At 40.1% G+C, this 18,607-nt stretch overlaps 1 protein-coding gene across 4 annotated transcripts in view; it reads left to right on the top strand.

Moving 5' to 3' along the window:
- Opa1 (OPA1 mitochondrial dynamin like GTPase) overlaps positions 1–18,607 on the top strand; it is a 78,063-nt gene that overhangs the window by 13,156 nt on the left and 46,300 nt on the right. For 2 of the 4 annotated variants that reach the window (XM_028890071.2, XM_028890070.2), the window contains 8 exons: positions 3,116–3,226; positions 7,437–7,490; positions 10,427–10,531; positions 12,585–12,671; positions 13,230–13,343; positions 17,775–17,855; positions 17,958–18,032; positions 18,514–18,585. In XM_028890071.2, the coding sequence (XP_028745904.1) occupies positions 3,116–3,226; positions 7,437–7,490; positions 10,427–10,531; positions 12,585–12,671; positions 13,230–13,343; positions 17,775–17,855; positions 17,958–18,032; positions 18,514–18,585 (699 nt within the window). The remainder of the gene's footprint in view (positions 1–3,115; positions 3,227–7,436; positions 7,491–10,426; positions 10,532–12,584; positions 12,672–13,229; positions 13,344–17,774; positions 17,856–17,957; positions 18,033–18,513; positions 18,586–18,607) is intronic. The other 2 variants (XM_028890072.2, XM_028890073.2) reach the window with 1 other exon arrangement.

Here is an 18,607-nt window from a genome sequence, read left to right as displayed (position 1 = left end):
TAAACAGAGTGGAGCATAGCTATGGTTCCAGGCACTCAGGAGGCTGAGATGGGAGGCTCGCTGGAAGCCAGGCCTTTGAGACCCGTCTGGGTAACATAGCAGGTGAAGTAATTATCTTAACCGGTTCAAGCTTTATAAGAAGGCCACAAACAACAGAAGTGTGTTCCTCACAGTCCTAGAGCTGAACTACAAGAATGAGGTACCGCAGGGGTGACGTGTGGTGAGCACTGTCTGTATACCTCGGGGCTAGGCAGCTCCTGGCGTCTGTCTTACAAGAACACTTGACCTGGAGGCCTGTGACCTCATCACCATGCTGAGGCCCTGGTTCTCTTACTACCCCAATGAGGGTTAGGTTTCACTAGGAATCTGTGGGAGCTAGTACTTAGACCCTAGCATAATAGTTCAAATTTATTAAAAATCTTTCCCACCAAACTCATTAAATTGTAAGCTAGCGTTTTCAGTTGGTTTTTTAGAACTCCAGCTATAACCAAGTTTCTTGATTTAATGCTGTCATTTTTTTACAATTGTGAATGTTATACCTGAAACATGAGACAAGATTATAGTGTCAAATTAACAACGACCAAAATAGTGTTAAAGAGTATTGGAGGCGCACGCCTTTAACCCCAGCACTTGGGAGGCGAAGGCAGGCGGGTCTCTGTGAGTTCGAGGCCACATAGCCAGCCAGAGTTACATGGTAAGATCTGTCTCCAAAAAATAGGGGAGTTCTTTTCTTTTTTTGATAAATTACAGAAGGTAAATTGTAGAAGTTATCTTCTGTAATTGTTAATCATAATCATTGTCATTTGTAGCCATTACTGTGATCTATATATAATATTTTTTAAATGATGATTCCTTGAGAGAAAAGAGGTCACGGTCAGGAGAGTGTTGCTGGCAAAGGTGTGTTTTGTACATCTGTGTGTCTGGTCCATCTGTCTCTTGGCTGTTGTGATGCTCAGAGACTGGCAGCTGCACAGCCTATTAGTTGGTCCTCAAAGCTGGGGGAGTGAGCTTAGGATACATAGCTTAGTGTAAGCCGTTTTTTCCTGTGTCTAATTCTTGTTTTCTCCTACTTTTTTTTAGGAGGTAACAGTTAATTTCACCAGTCTTCAGTAACAGTGCTTCAGTAACAGACTTGGAAGGAAAGTGAGGTGTCCTAGGAAGAGTGGTTTCGGGTAGTCTAATAGATGTTACCAATTAACTGTGTAGCTGTGGGGAGACACAAGCAGTGACTCGGGGCGCTAGTTAAGCTAAGTCAAAATTACTTGGCATTTTATAAGTCAGTATCAGTGGTATGTAAATATTAACAGATATTCTACCAGGTATGTCCAACCTTTTGACACTGTGACACTGGTTGTCATTTACAAAATTCACACTTGAAAACTGCACAATTGACTTAAAAAAAGTCAACCAAATATAATGTTTTAAGTAAGTTTGTGCTGCATGTGGCCCATGGGTGTTGTGTTGGACTCACCTGCAGGCTAACACAGGAAACCTTCTTTGAGCACTTGTTTGTGTCATCCCAATCCTGGGTGATTAGAAGACATGATGATCAAGATAAATGTGCTAGTGCACAACCCTGCTAAATGACCTTCTGTTGTTTGATGTATGGAATGATAAAAATGATGGGAAAAATTAAGATAGCTGGCAGTGACTTTGATAAATTTGTCAGTGATCATCAATCTACATATATATATATATATATATATATATACATACATACACACGCATATATATTATATGTCTTGAGAGCATCAATAGCTGGGTCATCGATGAGTCCTTTGGTGCTATTGAATCGGGAACACGTGCTGACATTTCTCTTGTCAGCTGCTTTCATCCTGTGATTTGCCATAAATCGGTCTCATTCATTGTCTCATACTGACAGTAATCTTAGTATCAAAACAAAATGAAACGAAAATCCCCAAATTTCTATCCATTTTTCTATAACTTAAAACATTTCACTGTAATGCAGCCCTACCCCTACCCCTGTGCCTGTATCATTTTTAGGAACTCTTTTTATGGTTACCTAATTTCTTGGCTATGTAGGGTAAATTAAGCTTTCTACAAACTAAAATTCGAATGTACTGTCAGCCAGCCTTTTTATTTTAAGAGACTTTCTAATACTACAAACCAGTATTTTTGACAATTATTTTTTGAAATCTAAAGCTCAAGTCCTGGTTTAGGCTGGTTTCGTGATTACTAGCTTTGCTGCCTTTAGTTTTGACTTGGTAAGTCTGAGCCCCTTGTTTTTGAACACACTACACTGTTCAAATTGATTGTTGGAACGTACCGTTTAGTTTTTCTGACTGAGAAAACATCAGTCTAGTATCACTGTTGATTCTCAGTTGTCTTTTTCTTCACTTACCTCAAAGTTGGCTAGCTCATAGGCCAGCAGTTTACAACATAAAGGGACCCCTTAGCTCAGCTGGCAGAAGGTCACGTGTGTTTTAGTATTGTGCCATTGTACCACGTGTGAACACAAATACTCACCGTGTACCAGCTTAACCTTTAATGATTGAGTAGAATCAGTGTTAGGGGGAAAAAAGGTAATACGGTCGAGCCAGCTTTTACTTGTCAGTTTTCATAATAACTGGGTTGTCTCTGTATCTTAATTATGTTGTTTTGTTTTGTTTTAGTAATTGGTGTGTACTCAGTTACTTTCTCAGAGGCTATTCTGTTTTCTGTCCAAACAGCTCATAAAAAGTGAAAATGCAGTCACACTGGTTATGTAATGTTTCAGGTCAGCGGCATACATTAGTTCATACACATTGGCAGTCTCATAAAGAGTTTACCAAGGAGTCCAGGGAGCTGCCATGCTGCCTTCCTTGAGCATGCCCATTGTCTGGTTCCCCTGTGTTGCCATTGTCTGGCTGGCCGTTAAGTCAGTGGTCTGTGCACGCTCACCTTCACTCTGTAAACCATGCTATTTATTTTTCCTGAGGGAGGTGGAAGTGCAGTGCAGAGCCTGTTTTATGGCACTGTGGGGGCGTGAGTTTCCATTTGTGTTTTAAGCTCTCCATCCCTCCCTGTCTTGCATCTGTTCTTCTGTTATACCCTTTGGTTTAACATTGTTCTCCTCCCCAATTTTCCTCTTCTCCTCATTGTAAACTCATGGCAGGGTCTGCTTGGTGAGCTCATTCTCTTACAACAGCAAATTCAAGAGCACGAAGAGGAAGCACGCAGAGCCGCTGGCCAGTATAGCACGAGCTATGCCCACCAGAAGCGCAAGGTGATGCTTGGTTACGGGGGCTACTGATGCATCGCACTAATCAGCCATTTCTGCCAAGATCATGTTGCCTTAATCTGTTGATGGGCTCCATCATGGGAAATTACCTTTAACAAATTCAATTCAAAAGATACATCATACCCCCTAAAGTGGATAGTATAGACAAAGCCCAAAACATAAGCTCAAGTACAGGAAGTTAGGTTCGGAAGATTAGATTATCTCTGAGCATCCATGGATTTGTATTTAGGATGAAACTGGATTATTGTTTATGTGATCCAGTTGAGTCACTCAGATACTTTGGTTTTGAAGCTGTCATGAAGTTCTGAAAAATATGCTTTTAACTATGAGGTCAAAGCCCCACAGGGTCAGTCTCTAGGTTCTGTACAATGAAGGAAGTGTAATGATTATACATTTATATGCAGATCTTAAACTAATTCAGTGTTTAGATCAGTTTTAAAGCTATGTACAAACCTTACCCAGGAAAAGAGTCAGTCATATCTAGTTAGATTCTTGTTTGCTCTTACATCTAAATCAAGGATATTACAGATATACACTCGATGCAGTGCTTCTACTGGCTAATCTTGGTGGTGGTTAATGCTTGAGAGTGTCCATCATAGTTCACTCAATGTCACTTCCTGGCTTTTCTCAATCCCATGGCTGTACAACCAACAACTAAATATATATTGTTCAGTTTTCAATGAATGGATAAAATAAGTAGAAGAAGAAAACAAGTTATTTCATCATTGTGGTTAAAGTAGATATCTTGAGGAAGGACTTATTTAACCATCCTCTAATTCCATGTGTTGTGACTATATCATTTAGATACTCTAAGAAGTCAGATGCTGTCACTGAGCTGTCCATCCCTTAGGTTTGTTACAGAAAGGAGTGGGAGGAGTTTGTGTGTTCTGGAATGTTAGAAATATGAATAGAGTGCCAAGCACAATCTGGTCTCTTTTCAAAATGATAGGATTGAAATGCGACCCTTCTGTCTGCCATCTCAAGACCTAAGATGCAGTTTAACATTATACCAGCATGCTGCTAATCCTGACCTTTCCGGGGATGTATCAGTTGATCTTCTGCAATAGCAGATATGCCTGCTTTACAAGTATTCAGACTTCAGGATATCATTCCTGTTCTAATGGCTGGTTGTTTACTCAACCCCTTTGTTCCTCTCTTTGGGGTTTGTGACCAGAGTGACAGAGCTGGATTTCTGTCTGCTTTGTCTGTACAGGAACACTTAGTGGGACCCCAGCCAGGACTTGGTCCTGCCCACTGTGTAGTTAGTTGTGGGATGTTAATGGCACATTAAAAATGCTTGATGCCAGCCCATAATGGCCCCGTTCATGCCATCCTGAAAGCCCAGTTCCATGCTTTCTTCCTCTGCTCCACTATGGTTAGGACAGAGATGCCATCAGCTCTTCACCTTCATGGCCAAATCTGTGTTCCTGCAACTATCATTCCAGACATCTGAGGTTAGCAGGAGGCCTAAGTAAACCACAGGCACTTTTAATTCCTTTAAGTATTTATTTCTCTGATCTTGAAGAACCTAGGTCTTTTTAGTATTTTGTTAGAAGTAAAATTTTTGGCTGTATCTTCTGAGCAAAGAGATCACCAGAGGCCAGAGGTATTGGTTGTTTTCCTCCTAAGAATGTGTGCAGATAGAATTTTCCAGAGATTCTCAGATCGCATTTGACTATTTCAGAACAGCCCCGAGGACTTACTAGAAGGAAATCAGTTCTGAGACAATGTTCTCAGGAGGAGCACACAGTGTTCTCTTCACTTGAGCTCATTTGTGCACAAGACCCACCCTTTCTCCCTCAGTTTCACAGCCTTGGGAGTGTGGGAGACCGTTGTTTCATTCCTGCCAGGGTGACTTTAAAATTAATTTCATAATAAAAACTAGACATGTTACACCGCAAAATGTGAGTCTCATATTGCAAGTAGCTGAGGAAAACATACTAAGTTGTCTAAAGAGGGAGGGGGAAGTATAGGCCTCACAAGCATGAGGACCTGAGTTGGATCCCCAGAACCCATGTGAAAATGTCAGGTATGGTGTCACGCTCTTGTAATCCCAGTGCTAAGGAGACCTAGGGCTCCTGGGGCTCCCCGGCTAGCTGGCCTAGTCTAATTGGAGAGCTCTAGAGCAGTGAGAGACCCTGGCTCTAAGGAGGTTACAATGTCCCTGAGGGTGACACCAAGCTAAGCTTCTGACCTCCGCATGCATACGTATTTAAAAAATAACTACAGTAAATGACAGAGTAGAAGTAGCTCATGCTAGTCTCTTAAGAAAACCTGTAAAAATTGCCTTCTTACCAATCTTTAATACTTAGTATTATAAACCTAAAATTTTTTATTCTATATCTTAGGAAAAAAAGTGAGATCTCAGTTTTTACTACCTACCTTAAAACATTAATTTGATCCTTTTTAAATGAAGCAGCTAGGAAGTATGCCATTTTATAATATTCTAATTGATTGTTTTGACTTCTTATGTAGTCTTTTTTAACCCAGCTAATAAGTTAACCTTTTATACACCTTGGCTTATATTAACATTTTAACTTTTTAATTTAGTTATATTAGTTTCTTAATTATCCTCCCACATGCTGAGTCATGTTGAATTTTTTTTATAGTAATTCAGGATATATTTATTGCAAGAAATCACTTGATTTACATTTATAACTAAAACAAAAACAAAGTAGATCATGGTGGCAAAAAAACCTTTAACCCCAGCCCTTGAGAGGCAGAAGCAGGCCAATCTTTGTTGAGTTTAAGGCCAGCCTGGTCTATATAGAGAGACCCTGTCTCAAGAAGAAAAAAGTAAAACAAAACAGTTGGAAGTATTTGTGCTTATATATCTTATTGTAAATTTGCTACAGTTGGATGGATATTTAGAGGAAGAAAGTACATCCCAGTACCTTTGAAATGAGTCAGGAATTTAATCTGCATCATAAATTTCTATGCTCATACATTACAGAATGATGATCTTAATATGTGGTCTTAATATGGAGTGATCTGGTTCTTCTTTGGTCTTTGGGTCGTGGGCTCTTCGATTTGCCTAGCTCCTCACACTTTAAGAGACCTAATAATTCTTGTCCAGTCTACCTGAGCACACATAATCAAAATGGAAAAGTAGATTACACCAGCAAGTCTCTGTCACTACTCAAGGCTAAAAACAAAATCTGTGTCACCAATCTCATTACAAAATAATGTTAGGAGGTTTTCAAACACAGACATTAGGGAGAAAAATGTACCTGTCATTCCTAGCAAGTATTATCACCTATGAAAACATGGGGAGATGTGGAAAAGTTATTTGGAATTAGTTAAAAATCTAAAAATAATATTCTGTAGCACAGACAAGATTTATTGTCTACCTCAATACAAAAATATCATTTAAAACCTGAGAAAGACAACTCTGTGCCCTTTCAAGAAGTCAGTGCACATGTACGTGAACCTGTCATATGTGACACTGTTTTCATTGTATGTTGTTTATAATTATATTGGGACGACTTTAAACTATTCTACAATGAAATCTGGAGACTTTTAAAAGTCTTAGAACTATTGATAACAATTTGAAGTAGTTTACACAATACTGTAAATTTTATTTTTATGTTCAAATCAGCTTTAGTTGCTTAACTTGGTTTCATTTCTACAGATATATTTGTTCTGTTGACAGTTAGTGGATGTTGCATTGGAATTGAACTTAAAAACAAGCTTCTGGCTCCACTTAACTCTGAAGATGCCAGTTAGTCCCTGTGTCCATTGGGTGTGCACATCTCTGCTGGTAGTGAGGAAGGAAAGTTGTTCTTTAGCAGATCTGCTGTAGCCATGAGCTTTTGCAGTGCTGGGGACAGTGACTTGGACTGGAGTCCCCGGGCTTGTGTCTGGAGAAATACAGTGCTCTGGATGTTAGGTTCTGTGCCTTAGTACAAAACAACCTCCTGATAGAGCAAACCCCGATGTCCATGTCTGCTTTTTCTAACAAGTCTTTTATAACAAATGGCTAGAATGGTGACAAGACAATGATCCTTGATGTTTCTATTTATAAGATTTTGATGAACTGATTTTATTGATGAGTACAAGTATTTTTATTATCTTAAATATTCACTTGTTTTAAATTTTATTTTAAATATGCATATACTTGGTGCTTCTTTAAAACTGTAGCTTATTGTATATTCTAAACCCACTCAGCTAAAATTAATCCATCTTAAATATTTAGGTGTCAGACAAAGAGAAGATTGACCAACTTCAAGAGGAACTTCTGCATACTCAGGTAACTCTAGTCAGTAAGAGAACCCAGCACTCTTCCTTGTGAGCTGCTGGGGGCTGCTGAGTCCAGGGCATCATACATGGTGGGCATGTGTCCTGACACTGAGCAGCATCCTCAGCCCCAGGGACTTCTTTAGAATATGGACAGCAGCTTCTTTTTCCAGCAAAGCAACAGTTGGAATACTTAGTGACAGACCCTTAGCGCTGACAGTAATTTTTGTATCTACCAAAGCTAACTGAGAAACAGGGAATAAAGAAGAAACCAAGTGAATACCAGGTTAATTCATTATGTAGAGATTCCTATTTTGAGTGATTCTTATCCTCATTTTAAGGATAAATTATTGTGGGAAGGGAATGGGTAAAAGTATTTTCACTTTGCTTGGCTAAATATAAAATAAAGAGATTTGAGTTTCACATATCTCTGCTGAGTCCCCAAAAGCCTTTCTTTGCTTCTCTGGAACATGAAATCATTTAAAATTTTTTCCTAAAGATAATTCTGCTGGTATAAGCCTCTCTCTTAGGGTTAATGATAGAAATGATGATTTAAAAATCAGTTCTGTACAATATAATGAGTTCCAACCTTCCTTGCTGGTAGAAGATTTGCCAACAGTGGTTATTCTGTACTAATAACATCTAGTACTTAAGACTTGTTTTATAAGACTTGTTTTATATGCCACAAGGCATATTTATCATCTTGGGTCTTTCTAGGGAAAAATTAAAAGAAGGGGCAGTCTAATTGAAATCAAGCAGCTATATATTTCTGATACGTGATTCTCCTTGAACTGTTCATGGAGTCTCCTGTGTAATTGACCAGTGCTTTGGCACCTGTCTTTCTCAAGGCTTCTCTGCCATGAGTTAAGACTTGTTACTCTGTTTACTGCTCAGACCACTGTTCCCTTTTAGTGTACTCAGGAAATTATTCTTTAAAAAAGAAAGAAAGAACACTGTTTTGAGAGTGTGGTCCCTGGAGCCATGGCATCTGTATCCCTGGGAGCTCATTAGAAGTGCAGATTCTTAGCCCATCCTAAACCCACTGGGTCAGAGTCGCTTGAGTTCACAGAGTCAGTGAACTCAGTGGTCTTTGGAGCATTTTGCAGCTCTTTTTTGTTTATATGGTTTGGGTTTGGGAGAGGATCTCACTGGGTAGCTGACCTGGAACTCAAATCCTCTTGCCTTAGTCTCCTAAATGCCTACTCCCCATAAACCCAGCTACATACAGTCTTCATTGTTAAAGTCCTTAAGGTAATTATGATACACCCTACCTAGATTTTGAGAAGTTTTTTGGTTCTACATAAGCATGCGCAACCTCCTGACTTTGTAACACAACCTAGTTGACTACAAGGTTCACACTGAAGAACCACACAATCAAGTTACAAAATGAAATCACACACAAAAGCATTTATAATGTTTTACAGTTTTGTGTACATCTGTATTCACAACTGGCCACAGGTAGGACACACCTGTTAGCTCATTTGTGCTTCTGAGTGGCTGCAGGTTGACACTTGTGTCAAGGAAAGAAAACATAGATTCCCCAAACTGATTCCATATGTACAAAGAAATCTGCCAATGAACTGTACCCCACAGTTAGGCAGTTCCAGTTGTAGCCACTTAGTGTGGCTACACTGTGTGAGGACCATGTACTATACGGAGCTGTGTGGTCAGCCCCTTTACCTGTGATTCTCGGGTAAAGGGAATACACGGGCTGCATGGGGAGTTTTTAATTTCCATTTCAAAGGGGTAACAGATGGGAATTAATGTTAACAATGTATTTTACTTAATGCAATGTGTTCCAAATTAACATCATTTCAACATGTTGTCCATATAGCAGATAGCACACTATTCCAAGTGCTCAGTAACTGGGTGACGAGTGACTTTAAACAGCCAAGAAATATTAGACTCTTACTATATCCTTACAGGCTGTGAGGATATGCTTTATTAAATATGTTTATCATACAATCCAGTAGTTCTCTTTGTGTTGTGCCATATAATTAACTAGAGATGTTTTCTCTAATTAGGCCTCACTTGCATGTTCTGTAAGGATAGGACCTTGATTTCCTGTTATTGACCATTTTCTCAGGACTTTAAAACCTAAAAAAGTCTTAGAAGTGTTTTCCCTGATGTGATATAAGTTGTACATCTATGCATTCTGCTGATTATGGGGGAAGTTTGATTCTTAATTTCCTGTATAAACTAAGATGACCAATTTGAATAGCTCACCCTGAAAAGCAAAGTTATGTTACCATTTAGGTACTTTGAAATAATAACCCTAAATAAATTGATTTTCTTAAGTATTTGTTTTTATATCAGTATTCTAAGTACAAACTTCTCCAGACATGGACATTTGACCAAACCTGGAAGAGTTTAAGCCTCTCACTTAACAGACCTGTTTAAATGCTCTTTCCTCGGTGACTTTAGGACAAGCTAGCAGGTGTTGCTAACCTTAAGCTTCCTGTTTGTAAAACCTCTACTCAGGGCTTTCTGTAAAGGGTCATCACATGATGCATGCGTAGGTGTTACTCACTCATGTTTTATATCATACCATCTTTCTTAATTATGTCAAATGAGAATAATTTAATTTTGGCCAAATAGCCTTATATTGGAGACTTAATTTTGAAATTGTAGGAAATATTAGGTATAGTCCAGACTTCTTTAAGTTCTTAAATTTTTAGTATTTTTAAGTTATTTCTTCAACATAAGCAAATAAATTTTTAAGTTAAATGCTAAATTGTAATGGAAATTATGGATTTCACTGCTTGCTTGAAATAATCATAATTTTATTTTCTCCACATTGCCATGGAATATTTCTAAGTGTAATAATAATTTTAAGTGTAACTAGTTAAGTCATATAACTTCAGAACTTTGGGAGATTTTAATTAGACTTAATATTTATTTGTTAACCCATCTTTTTCTTACACAGTCCTGTGTATTGTCTTGTTGCAGTTAAAGTATCAGAGGATCTTGGAGCGTTTGGAAAAGGAGAACAAAGAGCTGAGAAAATTGGTACTGCAGAAGGATGACAAAGGCATCCATCATAGGAAACTTAAGGTACTTTATCTGAATCTGGTAGGTCTCGGAACGTTGACGTTTCACGTTGTGTATTTTTAGTTTATCTTCTTTTAAAAATATTGTATGTATTGGTGTTTTGCCTGAATGTATGTCTATGTATCGCGTGCATGCCTGGTGCCTGTGGAGGCCAGAAGAGGGCATCAGATCCCTTGAAACCTACAATTACAGGTAGTTGTGAAAGCCGATGTGTAGGTACTAGGAATTGAACCTGGGTTCTCTTAGAAGAGCAGCCAGTGCTCTTAACCACTGAGCCATCTCTCCAGCTCCTAAATGATAAAAAATTTTAATAAATTATGGAGTGTTTTATCATCTTTTTCAATTCTAGACAATGTAAATATTTCATAAATTGTAGTTTCTAAATTCATCATATAGTATGCCCATAAAATCTTCATATTTAAAGAGGACTTTCTTATGAATCAATCTATTTTCATAAAATACCTAGTTTATCTTCAGGCTTAACATCCACATCTTTAAAATTGGGATTCTTTTAAGTGTTTTTCAAAAATTATCGTGTGTGTGTGTGTGTGTGTGTGTGTGTGTGTGTGTGTCTGTGTGTGTGTCTGTGTGTGTGTCTGTGTCTGTGTGTGTGTGTGACAGGGAATAAATCTGTGAGGTTGGTTCTCTCTTTCCCCGTTTACTGGGTTCGAGGAACTGAGTTCAGGGTACCATACCAGGCTTGCATGCTGTGTGCCTGAGCTTGCTCAGCCGTCTTGGCTCCCCACATTAGGACTGTTAGGTTGTTGACTCCTTAAGTAGCACCTGCCACTGCCATCTCACTAGGATTTCCACTTCAATTTGTCTTCAGTTTTGAAATTTGACACTTTCTTTCCAAGGTAAGTTTTCTACTACAGCAATTAAAATACAGTTTTAAAATAAGTGTATGTTGGTATTATTGTAACCAACATCTTGTTATTTACCACTATCAATAAATTATGTTCTACTATCACCACAGACCCAAGCCAGATGTGTTAAGTTGACATGATTCTTTCAACTTGAAAGTTTAACGCTATAATCAGTGTCTCAGAAAAAGTAAAGATGAGTTGCTGCAGCGTACCAGAACCATGGTGAATCATGGCACACATTCTAGAACCAAGATCCAAAGATGTCACTCTAGTTTAATAAGCATGGTGTAGTAGCTTGGACTGTAACCTATTACTACTGCACAAAAGCCTGACTTTACAAGTGCTCTTGGCCACTGAAAAGTCATGCTCAAGTGTTAGGAAATAAAGACGTGGTGTTTTTCCTCATGAGATACAATGGTAATGAAATGTGTGCATTTTTAGGCAGATGTGAGAGCAGCTGTTTGCCCTTCAGGTGTTTCTATGAATTAAGAGGCAAAAATATCCTTACACTCATAAAGTTCCCACCTCGGTATTAAAACTTACCTTAGTAAATGCTTGATGGTTACTGTTCCCTCTCCCGAAGATATTTTACTTGACGCTGTTGTGTTCGGGACGCCATGCTCCGTCCTGGTCTCCAGGGACGCCATGCTCCGTCCTGGTCTCCAGGGACGCCATGCTCCGTCTTGGTCTCCAGAGAACAGCAATGCAGGCGTTTGCCCTTGACTCCCATTACAGCCTTTGCCATCCCTAGGGCGCTTCCCCGTCCCTGTCTGTCCTCAGGCTCTCCCCCTCACTCTGTCGCGTGCTCTCTCTCCTGCTTTCCACCTTCTCCTCTGCTGTTCTCACACCCGAGTCTGACAGAGTAGTTTCTCTGTCACTTGGTCACCTGGCCCCTTATTTGACTTTTATGGCATTAGTTAGCTTATTAATGTTAATGAGCTTCCCCTTTTACCATCTAATTAGATTATGAAATCCTAAATTAATAAACTTTTTATTAAGTCAGGTATATTTTAATTAAACTGAAGAAGTGGAATTTTTATTCTTACACTGACTGGTTTTACTATGAAATATATTTTTGTAATTAGAAAAAGCAATGCAAATTTGAATTTATCCACGTTTTCTCTTGGTATAACTGTAGTCTTTTATTGTTTTTTTTTTCACTGATTTTTACTAATTTTAATTTTTTGCAGAAATCTTTGATTGATATGTATTCTGAAGTTCTTGATGTTCTCTCCGATTATGATGCCAGTTATAATACACAAGACCATCTACCACGGGTAAGGGCAGGATGGACGGGGACCTGCGTCATCGGGGAAGCACTCTCCTTATATTGTCATAATCCTGCGTTCCTGTGATACCTTAACCACTGAGCATTTTTGGCTCCTTATTGGGGGACCATTAAAGTAAATATATGTGTTTTCACAGAAAACTGTCAGATATTTGCCATTATACATTTTTTATAATCTTAAAATACCTGAGCAAAAAATTAAACACATGGGTGAAATTTGATCTAATAAAATCCAAAGTATGTTAGTAAAATGTAAACTGGCTATGGAAAATATTTGTGGAAAGTTAATGATCTAGTTGTAGAAATAACTCTTAATTAACTAAAAATTTGACTATAAATAATGGATCCAATTAATGCTTTTGCTATGTGTATCTTCAGAGTGCCTACATGCATCAACCCTCATTCTTAAAAAAAAAAAAAAAAAATCACTTCTTTTGGCTATAAATGTCTTAAAAGATTTTTTTTTTTAATGATGTCATTCAAACTCTACTTACATTTAATTTGGCATCAGAAAAATACTAGTAAGTGCTGTTTGTCTTGTGATTAGGTTGTGGTGGTTGGAGATCAGAGTGCTGGGAAAACAAGTGTGCTGGAAATGATCGCTCAAGCGCGGATATTCCCACGAGGCTCCGGGGAGATGATGACCCGTTCTCCAGTGAAGGTAGGGAAGGAGGCCATCTCACTGAAAGACCTTAGAGAAGGCACCACTTGAGCGTTCATGTGAAGATTCTTTCGCCTCCTTACTTCACTTTAGTAAGAGGGCTTCTGACACAGCATTTGGAAGCATTCCCCCTGTGGCAGTGAGTGGGAGGCACCGCCAGGGCACATGTGCAGAGCTGAGAGGATAAGTGAAGGGAGAGGGGCGGGAGGGAAAGGACATGGGGGCAGTGGTTGTCCAGGTGATACCCTGAGTCCTCTTGATGGCATTCAGGATAGGACGCAGAGGCTGAGAAAGAGAACATTGGAAGTGGACTCAACGAACATAGATCATTTCCCAGAGTATTTATATGCTGGGTATCAGGATGTATTTAACTAGAAAAAATGATAAAAGGAAACATTGCAAGAACAAAGTCACTGAAGTAAAGGAGGCTTGTGTGTGTGTGTGTGTGTGTGTGTGTGTGTGTGTGTGTGTGTGTGTACACTCATTGCCCATATATAAAACTACTAACATCTCACCAACAGAGACAGGGAGATAGTAAATGACTGTAGACTGTTTGGTTAAGCAAATATTTATTCAGCTCTTAATATATGCCAGCATTGGTATACTGGGCATGTGCAACCTTTTGACATTGTGGTATTATATACAAAACACTTGAGAACCATGCAGCCATGTTACCAGGTAAGTAAATAAATAAGTATATCAATGTCTTAAGTAAGTTTATGGTTTGGTGTTGGGCCACAGTCACAGTTATTCTAGGGTACATGTAGCCCATAGGCCACAGTTGGGATATACCTGGCATTAGACAGTGTGCAGTAAATTAAAGAAGATTCTTGCCATAAGCATAATAAATATCTAAATATTTACACTATTTAGTATGTTAGAAATGGAGCCAGTGGGGGTGACAGGATCCTTGTAGGTGGTGTAGCTAAGGTGGCATTTGAACCAAGATTTACAGAGAGTGAGGGAAGTAGTCATGTTGCAGTCTGGTACAGTTAGGTTCCAAGCAGAGACTAGCTGGTGCACAGCTCCTAAAGTGATGGGGTTAATCCTGTTTGAGGAACAGTAAAGAGACCCGTGTAATGGGCCACAGTGAAGTCCTCAGTGACAGAGAGGTAATGAATGGCAGGCATGAGCAGATCATTAGGGCTGCCAGACCAGTTTACAGACTGTGATTTTTATTTTAAATAAAATGGGAAGCCAGTGAAGTCTCGAGAGCAGAGTTCCAGTACCTTCTAAAAGACTCTGGCTGCTGTGTTGAAAAGAGGTATTGGCAAGTGGGTCAGATCACGGAGGTCAGGTGAAGGGCAGCTGGATTAGATGATACTTGGATGCAGGAAGTGTTAATGAGGGTGAAAAGAATTGGTGGGCTCATGAAACGATTTTTAAAGTACAACCAACAGGATTTGTTGACCGATGGATAAGAAGAGACCAGTCATCTAGGACTTGGGTTTTGACCTGAACAGATTAAAGGGTGTTATTTGCATAGAAACATCTAGGTAGGTCCAGTTTGAGAAAGATGTTCCAGAGTTGGACTTTCTTGCTAAAGGGAGATAATAAATAGGTAGCTGGATGTACAGATATAGGGAGTGGTCTGGACTGGAGACATAAAACTTGGGAGTCAAGATGAGATATCTATCTGCTGGCTAAGATCTCAAAGGAGTGAATGGACATTAAGACACAGGACCTGCTAGGTTAAGGAAAAGGAAGCAGTTTGGAGCTCGAGAGGCTAGTCAGCCAGAACCAGAACCATGGTATCAACTGCGAGTCGGGAAAAGAAGTGTCCAAGAGGAGGACGGGAGCAAGGGACCAGCTCAGCAAGGCTGAGCAGCAGGCATTTGGTTTACCATGAGGCCAAGTTAAGTGGCTGGGTGGTGTAGAGACTTTCTGCTTGCTTCTGCGTACTTGGTGAAATAAGTCACCAGGTTATCAGCTGTTAAGAGAGAGGAGAGACTGAGGCAGGAGAACAAAAACAGAGAAAAGCAATCTCTTTCTAGGAGATTGAAGTAACTCTGCTGATAAAGTTGGGTAAATAAAGTCACCAGGAAGGCTGTGGGCATAAATTTCAGGTGAATCTGTGTAGCTAGGGGATTGGTTATTGTTTTTCTTTCACATTCATCTGATAGAGGTCGAGATAAAGTAATTCAGAATGAGAAAATTGAAATCACCAAGAAGTGTGATCAGAATTGTGGTAGAAAGGAAGACAGTGATGTCTGGGTGGAACTGCAACAAGGTGGAGTAGTGAGCAGTATAGTGTGAGTCACAGTATTCTGTGGGGTCTGGCTGTGAGCTGGACCATGATGTGTGTTAGTGGTTCTTCCTTCATTGATTGGTAGTATTTTGTGTGTATCCATTCTACATCCATTATGCATCAATGGGAGTCTAGTGTACTTCCAGTGTAGACAGGTGAAGCCCAGAGTGAACCTGTGCTTCATATCATGCCCAGTAATCAGTATAAAAACATTGGGAGTTCATCTTTTACTTTGCTACAGGTACCATAATTGTAGAGTCTTGTTTTTAATCAAAATCTCAATCATTCAATTTTACCAATAAAGACTTGGGAGTCAGATGCTGGGGTGAAAGCCTGCTAGCTCAGAGAGGCAGAGAAAGCACCTTCCTCTCTGCTGACATTCCAGAAAAAGACCTTTCTCCTAGCCAGCTCAAACAAGACTCCTCCAACTCAGTGTCCCTTCCTTATACTTCCTGTGTGGCTCTCTCTCCATCCTCCTCACTCCCTCTTACCCTCTGGTTTTTTCTTGTTCACTTCCAGTCAACTGGTTGCTTGCTCCACCTCTTGACCTATGGTTGACCTTATTTAGTCCTGTTTGCAATATTCAAGCAGAAAGCTCTTGGACTAAAGGTGTGTGTTAGGGCTGAGCCACACCACAACTAGAAACAGGTTTTCCCAGTAAATAACGCAATCTTGGGGTTCACAGTGTGATCAAATATCCTGCAACTGTAGAGGCTTTGGGTAATACTTGAGGAAATTAAGGCCCTGGGAGGAGGCTGTCTTCAAATAGACAAGGCCATTGGCCGTCTGTTCACCATGACTCCTACGTCTTGATGTGCTCCTGTTTGTGTCTCCTCAGATCAGTGAAACTGGCAAATCTGGACTTAGTATTTCAGCTTCTTTACCCCAGCTTTCTGCGTGGGTCTAAATATCCATGTCTTGAAGGGACATCACACATAAGATGAGGGTTGGTTTCTGGTGATTGATTTCTGCAGCTCATTTTTTGCTAATCTTGACACTTGAGGTCACAGTTGCTTAAAAACCCGAATTCCATTTGTTTGTTTGTTTTTTTGGGTCTGTTTGACAATGTAATTGCTGTGGAGTTTCAGTTTTTCTCTAAGCCTTTGTCCTGCACCACAAATGAGCAAGTACTCAAGGAAAATAGCTGCAGGACAATCCCCTAAGGCCTTTGGGATCTGGGGTGCAGGACAATCCCCTAAGGCCTTTGGGATCTAGGGTGCAGGACAATCCCTAAGGCTTGGGATCTGGGGGAGGACATCTAAGGCCTTTGGGATCTGGGGTGCAGGACATTCCCCTAAGGCCTTTGGGATCTGGGATGCAGGACAGTCCCCTAAGGCCTTTGGGATCTGGGGTGCAGGACAATCCCCTAAGGCCTTTGGGATCTGGATGCAGGGCTGGGGATCTGGGATGCAGGACAATCCCCTAAGGCCTTTGGGATCTGGGGTGCAGGACAGTCCCCTAAGGCCTTTGGATCTGGGGTGCTTAGGCCAAGCCACCAGAGCTGCTTTTAGCAGCTGGTTTTGTTTTCTTGTGTAACCTGCCTAGCTTATCTCAGGGAAAAAAATACACTTTCAATGTTAACAGTATAATTATGATACCCTGAAATGAGTACACTAAAGATTAAGGAATAGCAAGTTTAGAAGCTCTAGTAAAATGACTCACTGTCACTGCATTTTGTTAAATACTCCATCCGAATGCCTTTCCTAAGAAGCCTGTGGTGACCCCTGGCAGCCAGGGTCAGTCTGTCTGTAGTACCATGCCTTCCTTCCACCATACTCTTCCTGTCTGTGTGGAGTGAGACCTGAAGCAGAGGCCGTCAGGCTGTTCCCCATCTGTAACACTTGTTGTATAGTTAATGGATTGAAGAATGGTGACCTAATGAACTGTCCTCTCCCTGAACTCATCTCTGAATTCTTCAGGCTGTGGAGGGACAGTTTCTCTGCTTGGTGTCTGCAGAGCATCGCCTGGGGGAGAGGGGCCAGCAGCACCCTAGGTCATAAGAGACAGAGAACTCCCCAGTCTCCTTGCAGAGTGTCAGCAAGGTGCCGCACAGTGCCGAGCAGCCGTGCTGACTGCTCCTGACTGTAGCATAAAGGTGCAGTGATGGACCTGTCGGCACTGGGCAGGTGCTGTGAATTAATGTCGGTGTGAGGGCGGCGTCTTACATGTTCCTGTCCTTTCAGGTAACTCTCAGCGAAGGCCCTCACCATGTGGCCTTGTTTAAAGATAGCTCTCGGGAGTTTGACCTTACCAAGGAGGAAGACGTAAGTAGCATTCAAATCAGATTTGTGGCTGTGCTCCAAGACAAAGAAGTGATGTATTTGTCATTCAGGTTGTCACAGGACTTCGTTCTTTTCCATTGACAGCTTGCGGCATTAAGACATGAAATTGAACTCCGAATGAGGAAAAATGTGAAAGAAGGCTGTACTGTTAGCCCTGAGGTAAGGGCAGCAATCCTTTCAGCAAGTTCTTATGGATATTAATAATTAATATGGATATGCTGTTTGGATTGTAGCTTTTTTTTTTTTTTTTTTTTTTTTTTTTTTTTTTTTTTAGTTTCTTGTTTTGTTTTCCTTTTTTTGAGACACAGTCTCACTATGTAGTCCAGGCTGGCACTCAGTATGTAGATGAAGCTAGCCTTGAACTTACAGAGATCTACCTGCCTCACAAATGCTGGGATAAAAAGCGTGTGCCACCACACTCTGCAGATTTTTTTTTAATGTTCTAAATAATGTATCATTGAAGGGAGAATTTTCTAGAATAATTACTTTGGCATCAAAAGAAAATAACTTTTCTGAATAAAAAATAAATAAAATAACTGAATGAACAAGATTGAAAATTTTCAGAATATTTATCACCACAAATGTTCTTAAGAAATTCACCCCCCAAGAGATTTTTTTTTTTCTTTCCCTTCCTGAATAGACCATCTCTTTAAACGTCAAAGGCCCTGGACTGCAGAGGATGGTGCTTGTGGACTTGCCCGGTGTGATCAATGTAAGTCCATACAGAAGATGTG

The sequence above is a fragment of the Peromyscus leucopus genome, chromosome 12, assembly GCF_004664715.2.
Source record: "Peromyscus leucopus breed LL Stock chromosome 12, UCI_PerLeu_2.1, whole genome shotgun sequence".
Taxonomy (NCBI): domain Eukaryota; kingdom Metazoa; phylum Chordata; class Mammalia; order Rodentia; family Cricetidae; genus Peromyscus; species Peromyscus leucopus.
Note: the sequence above shows the minus strand (reverse complement) of the source record. Positions and strands in the feature narration are given on the sequence as shown.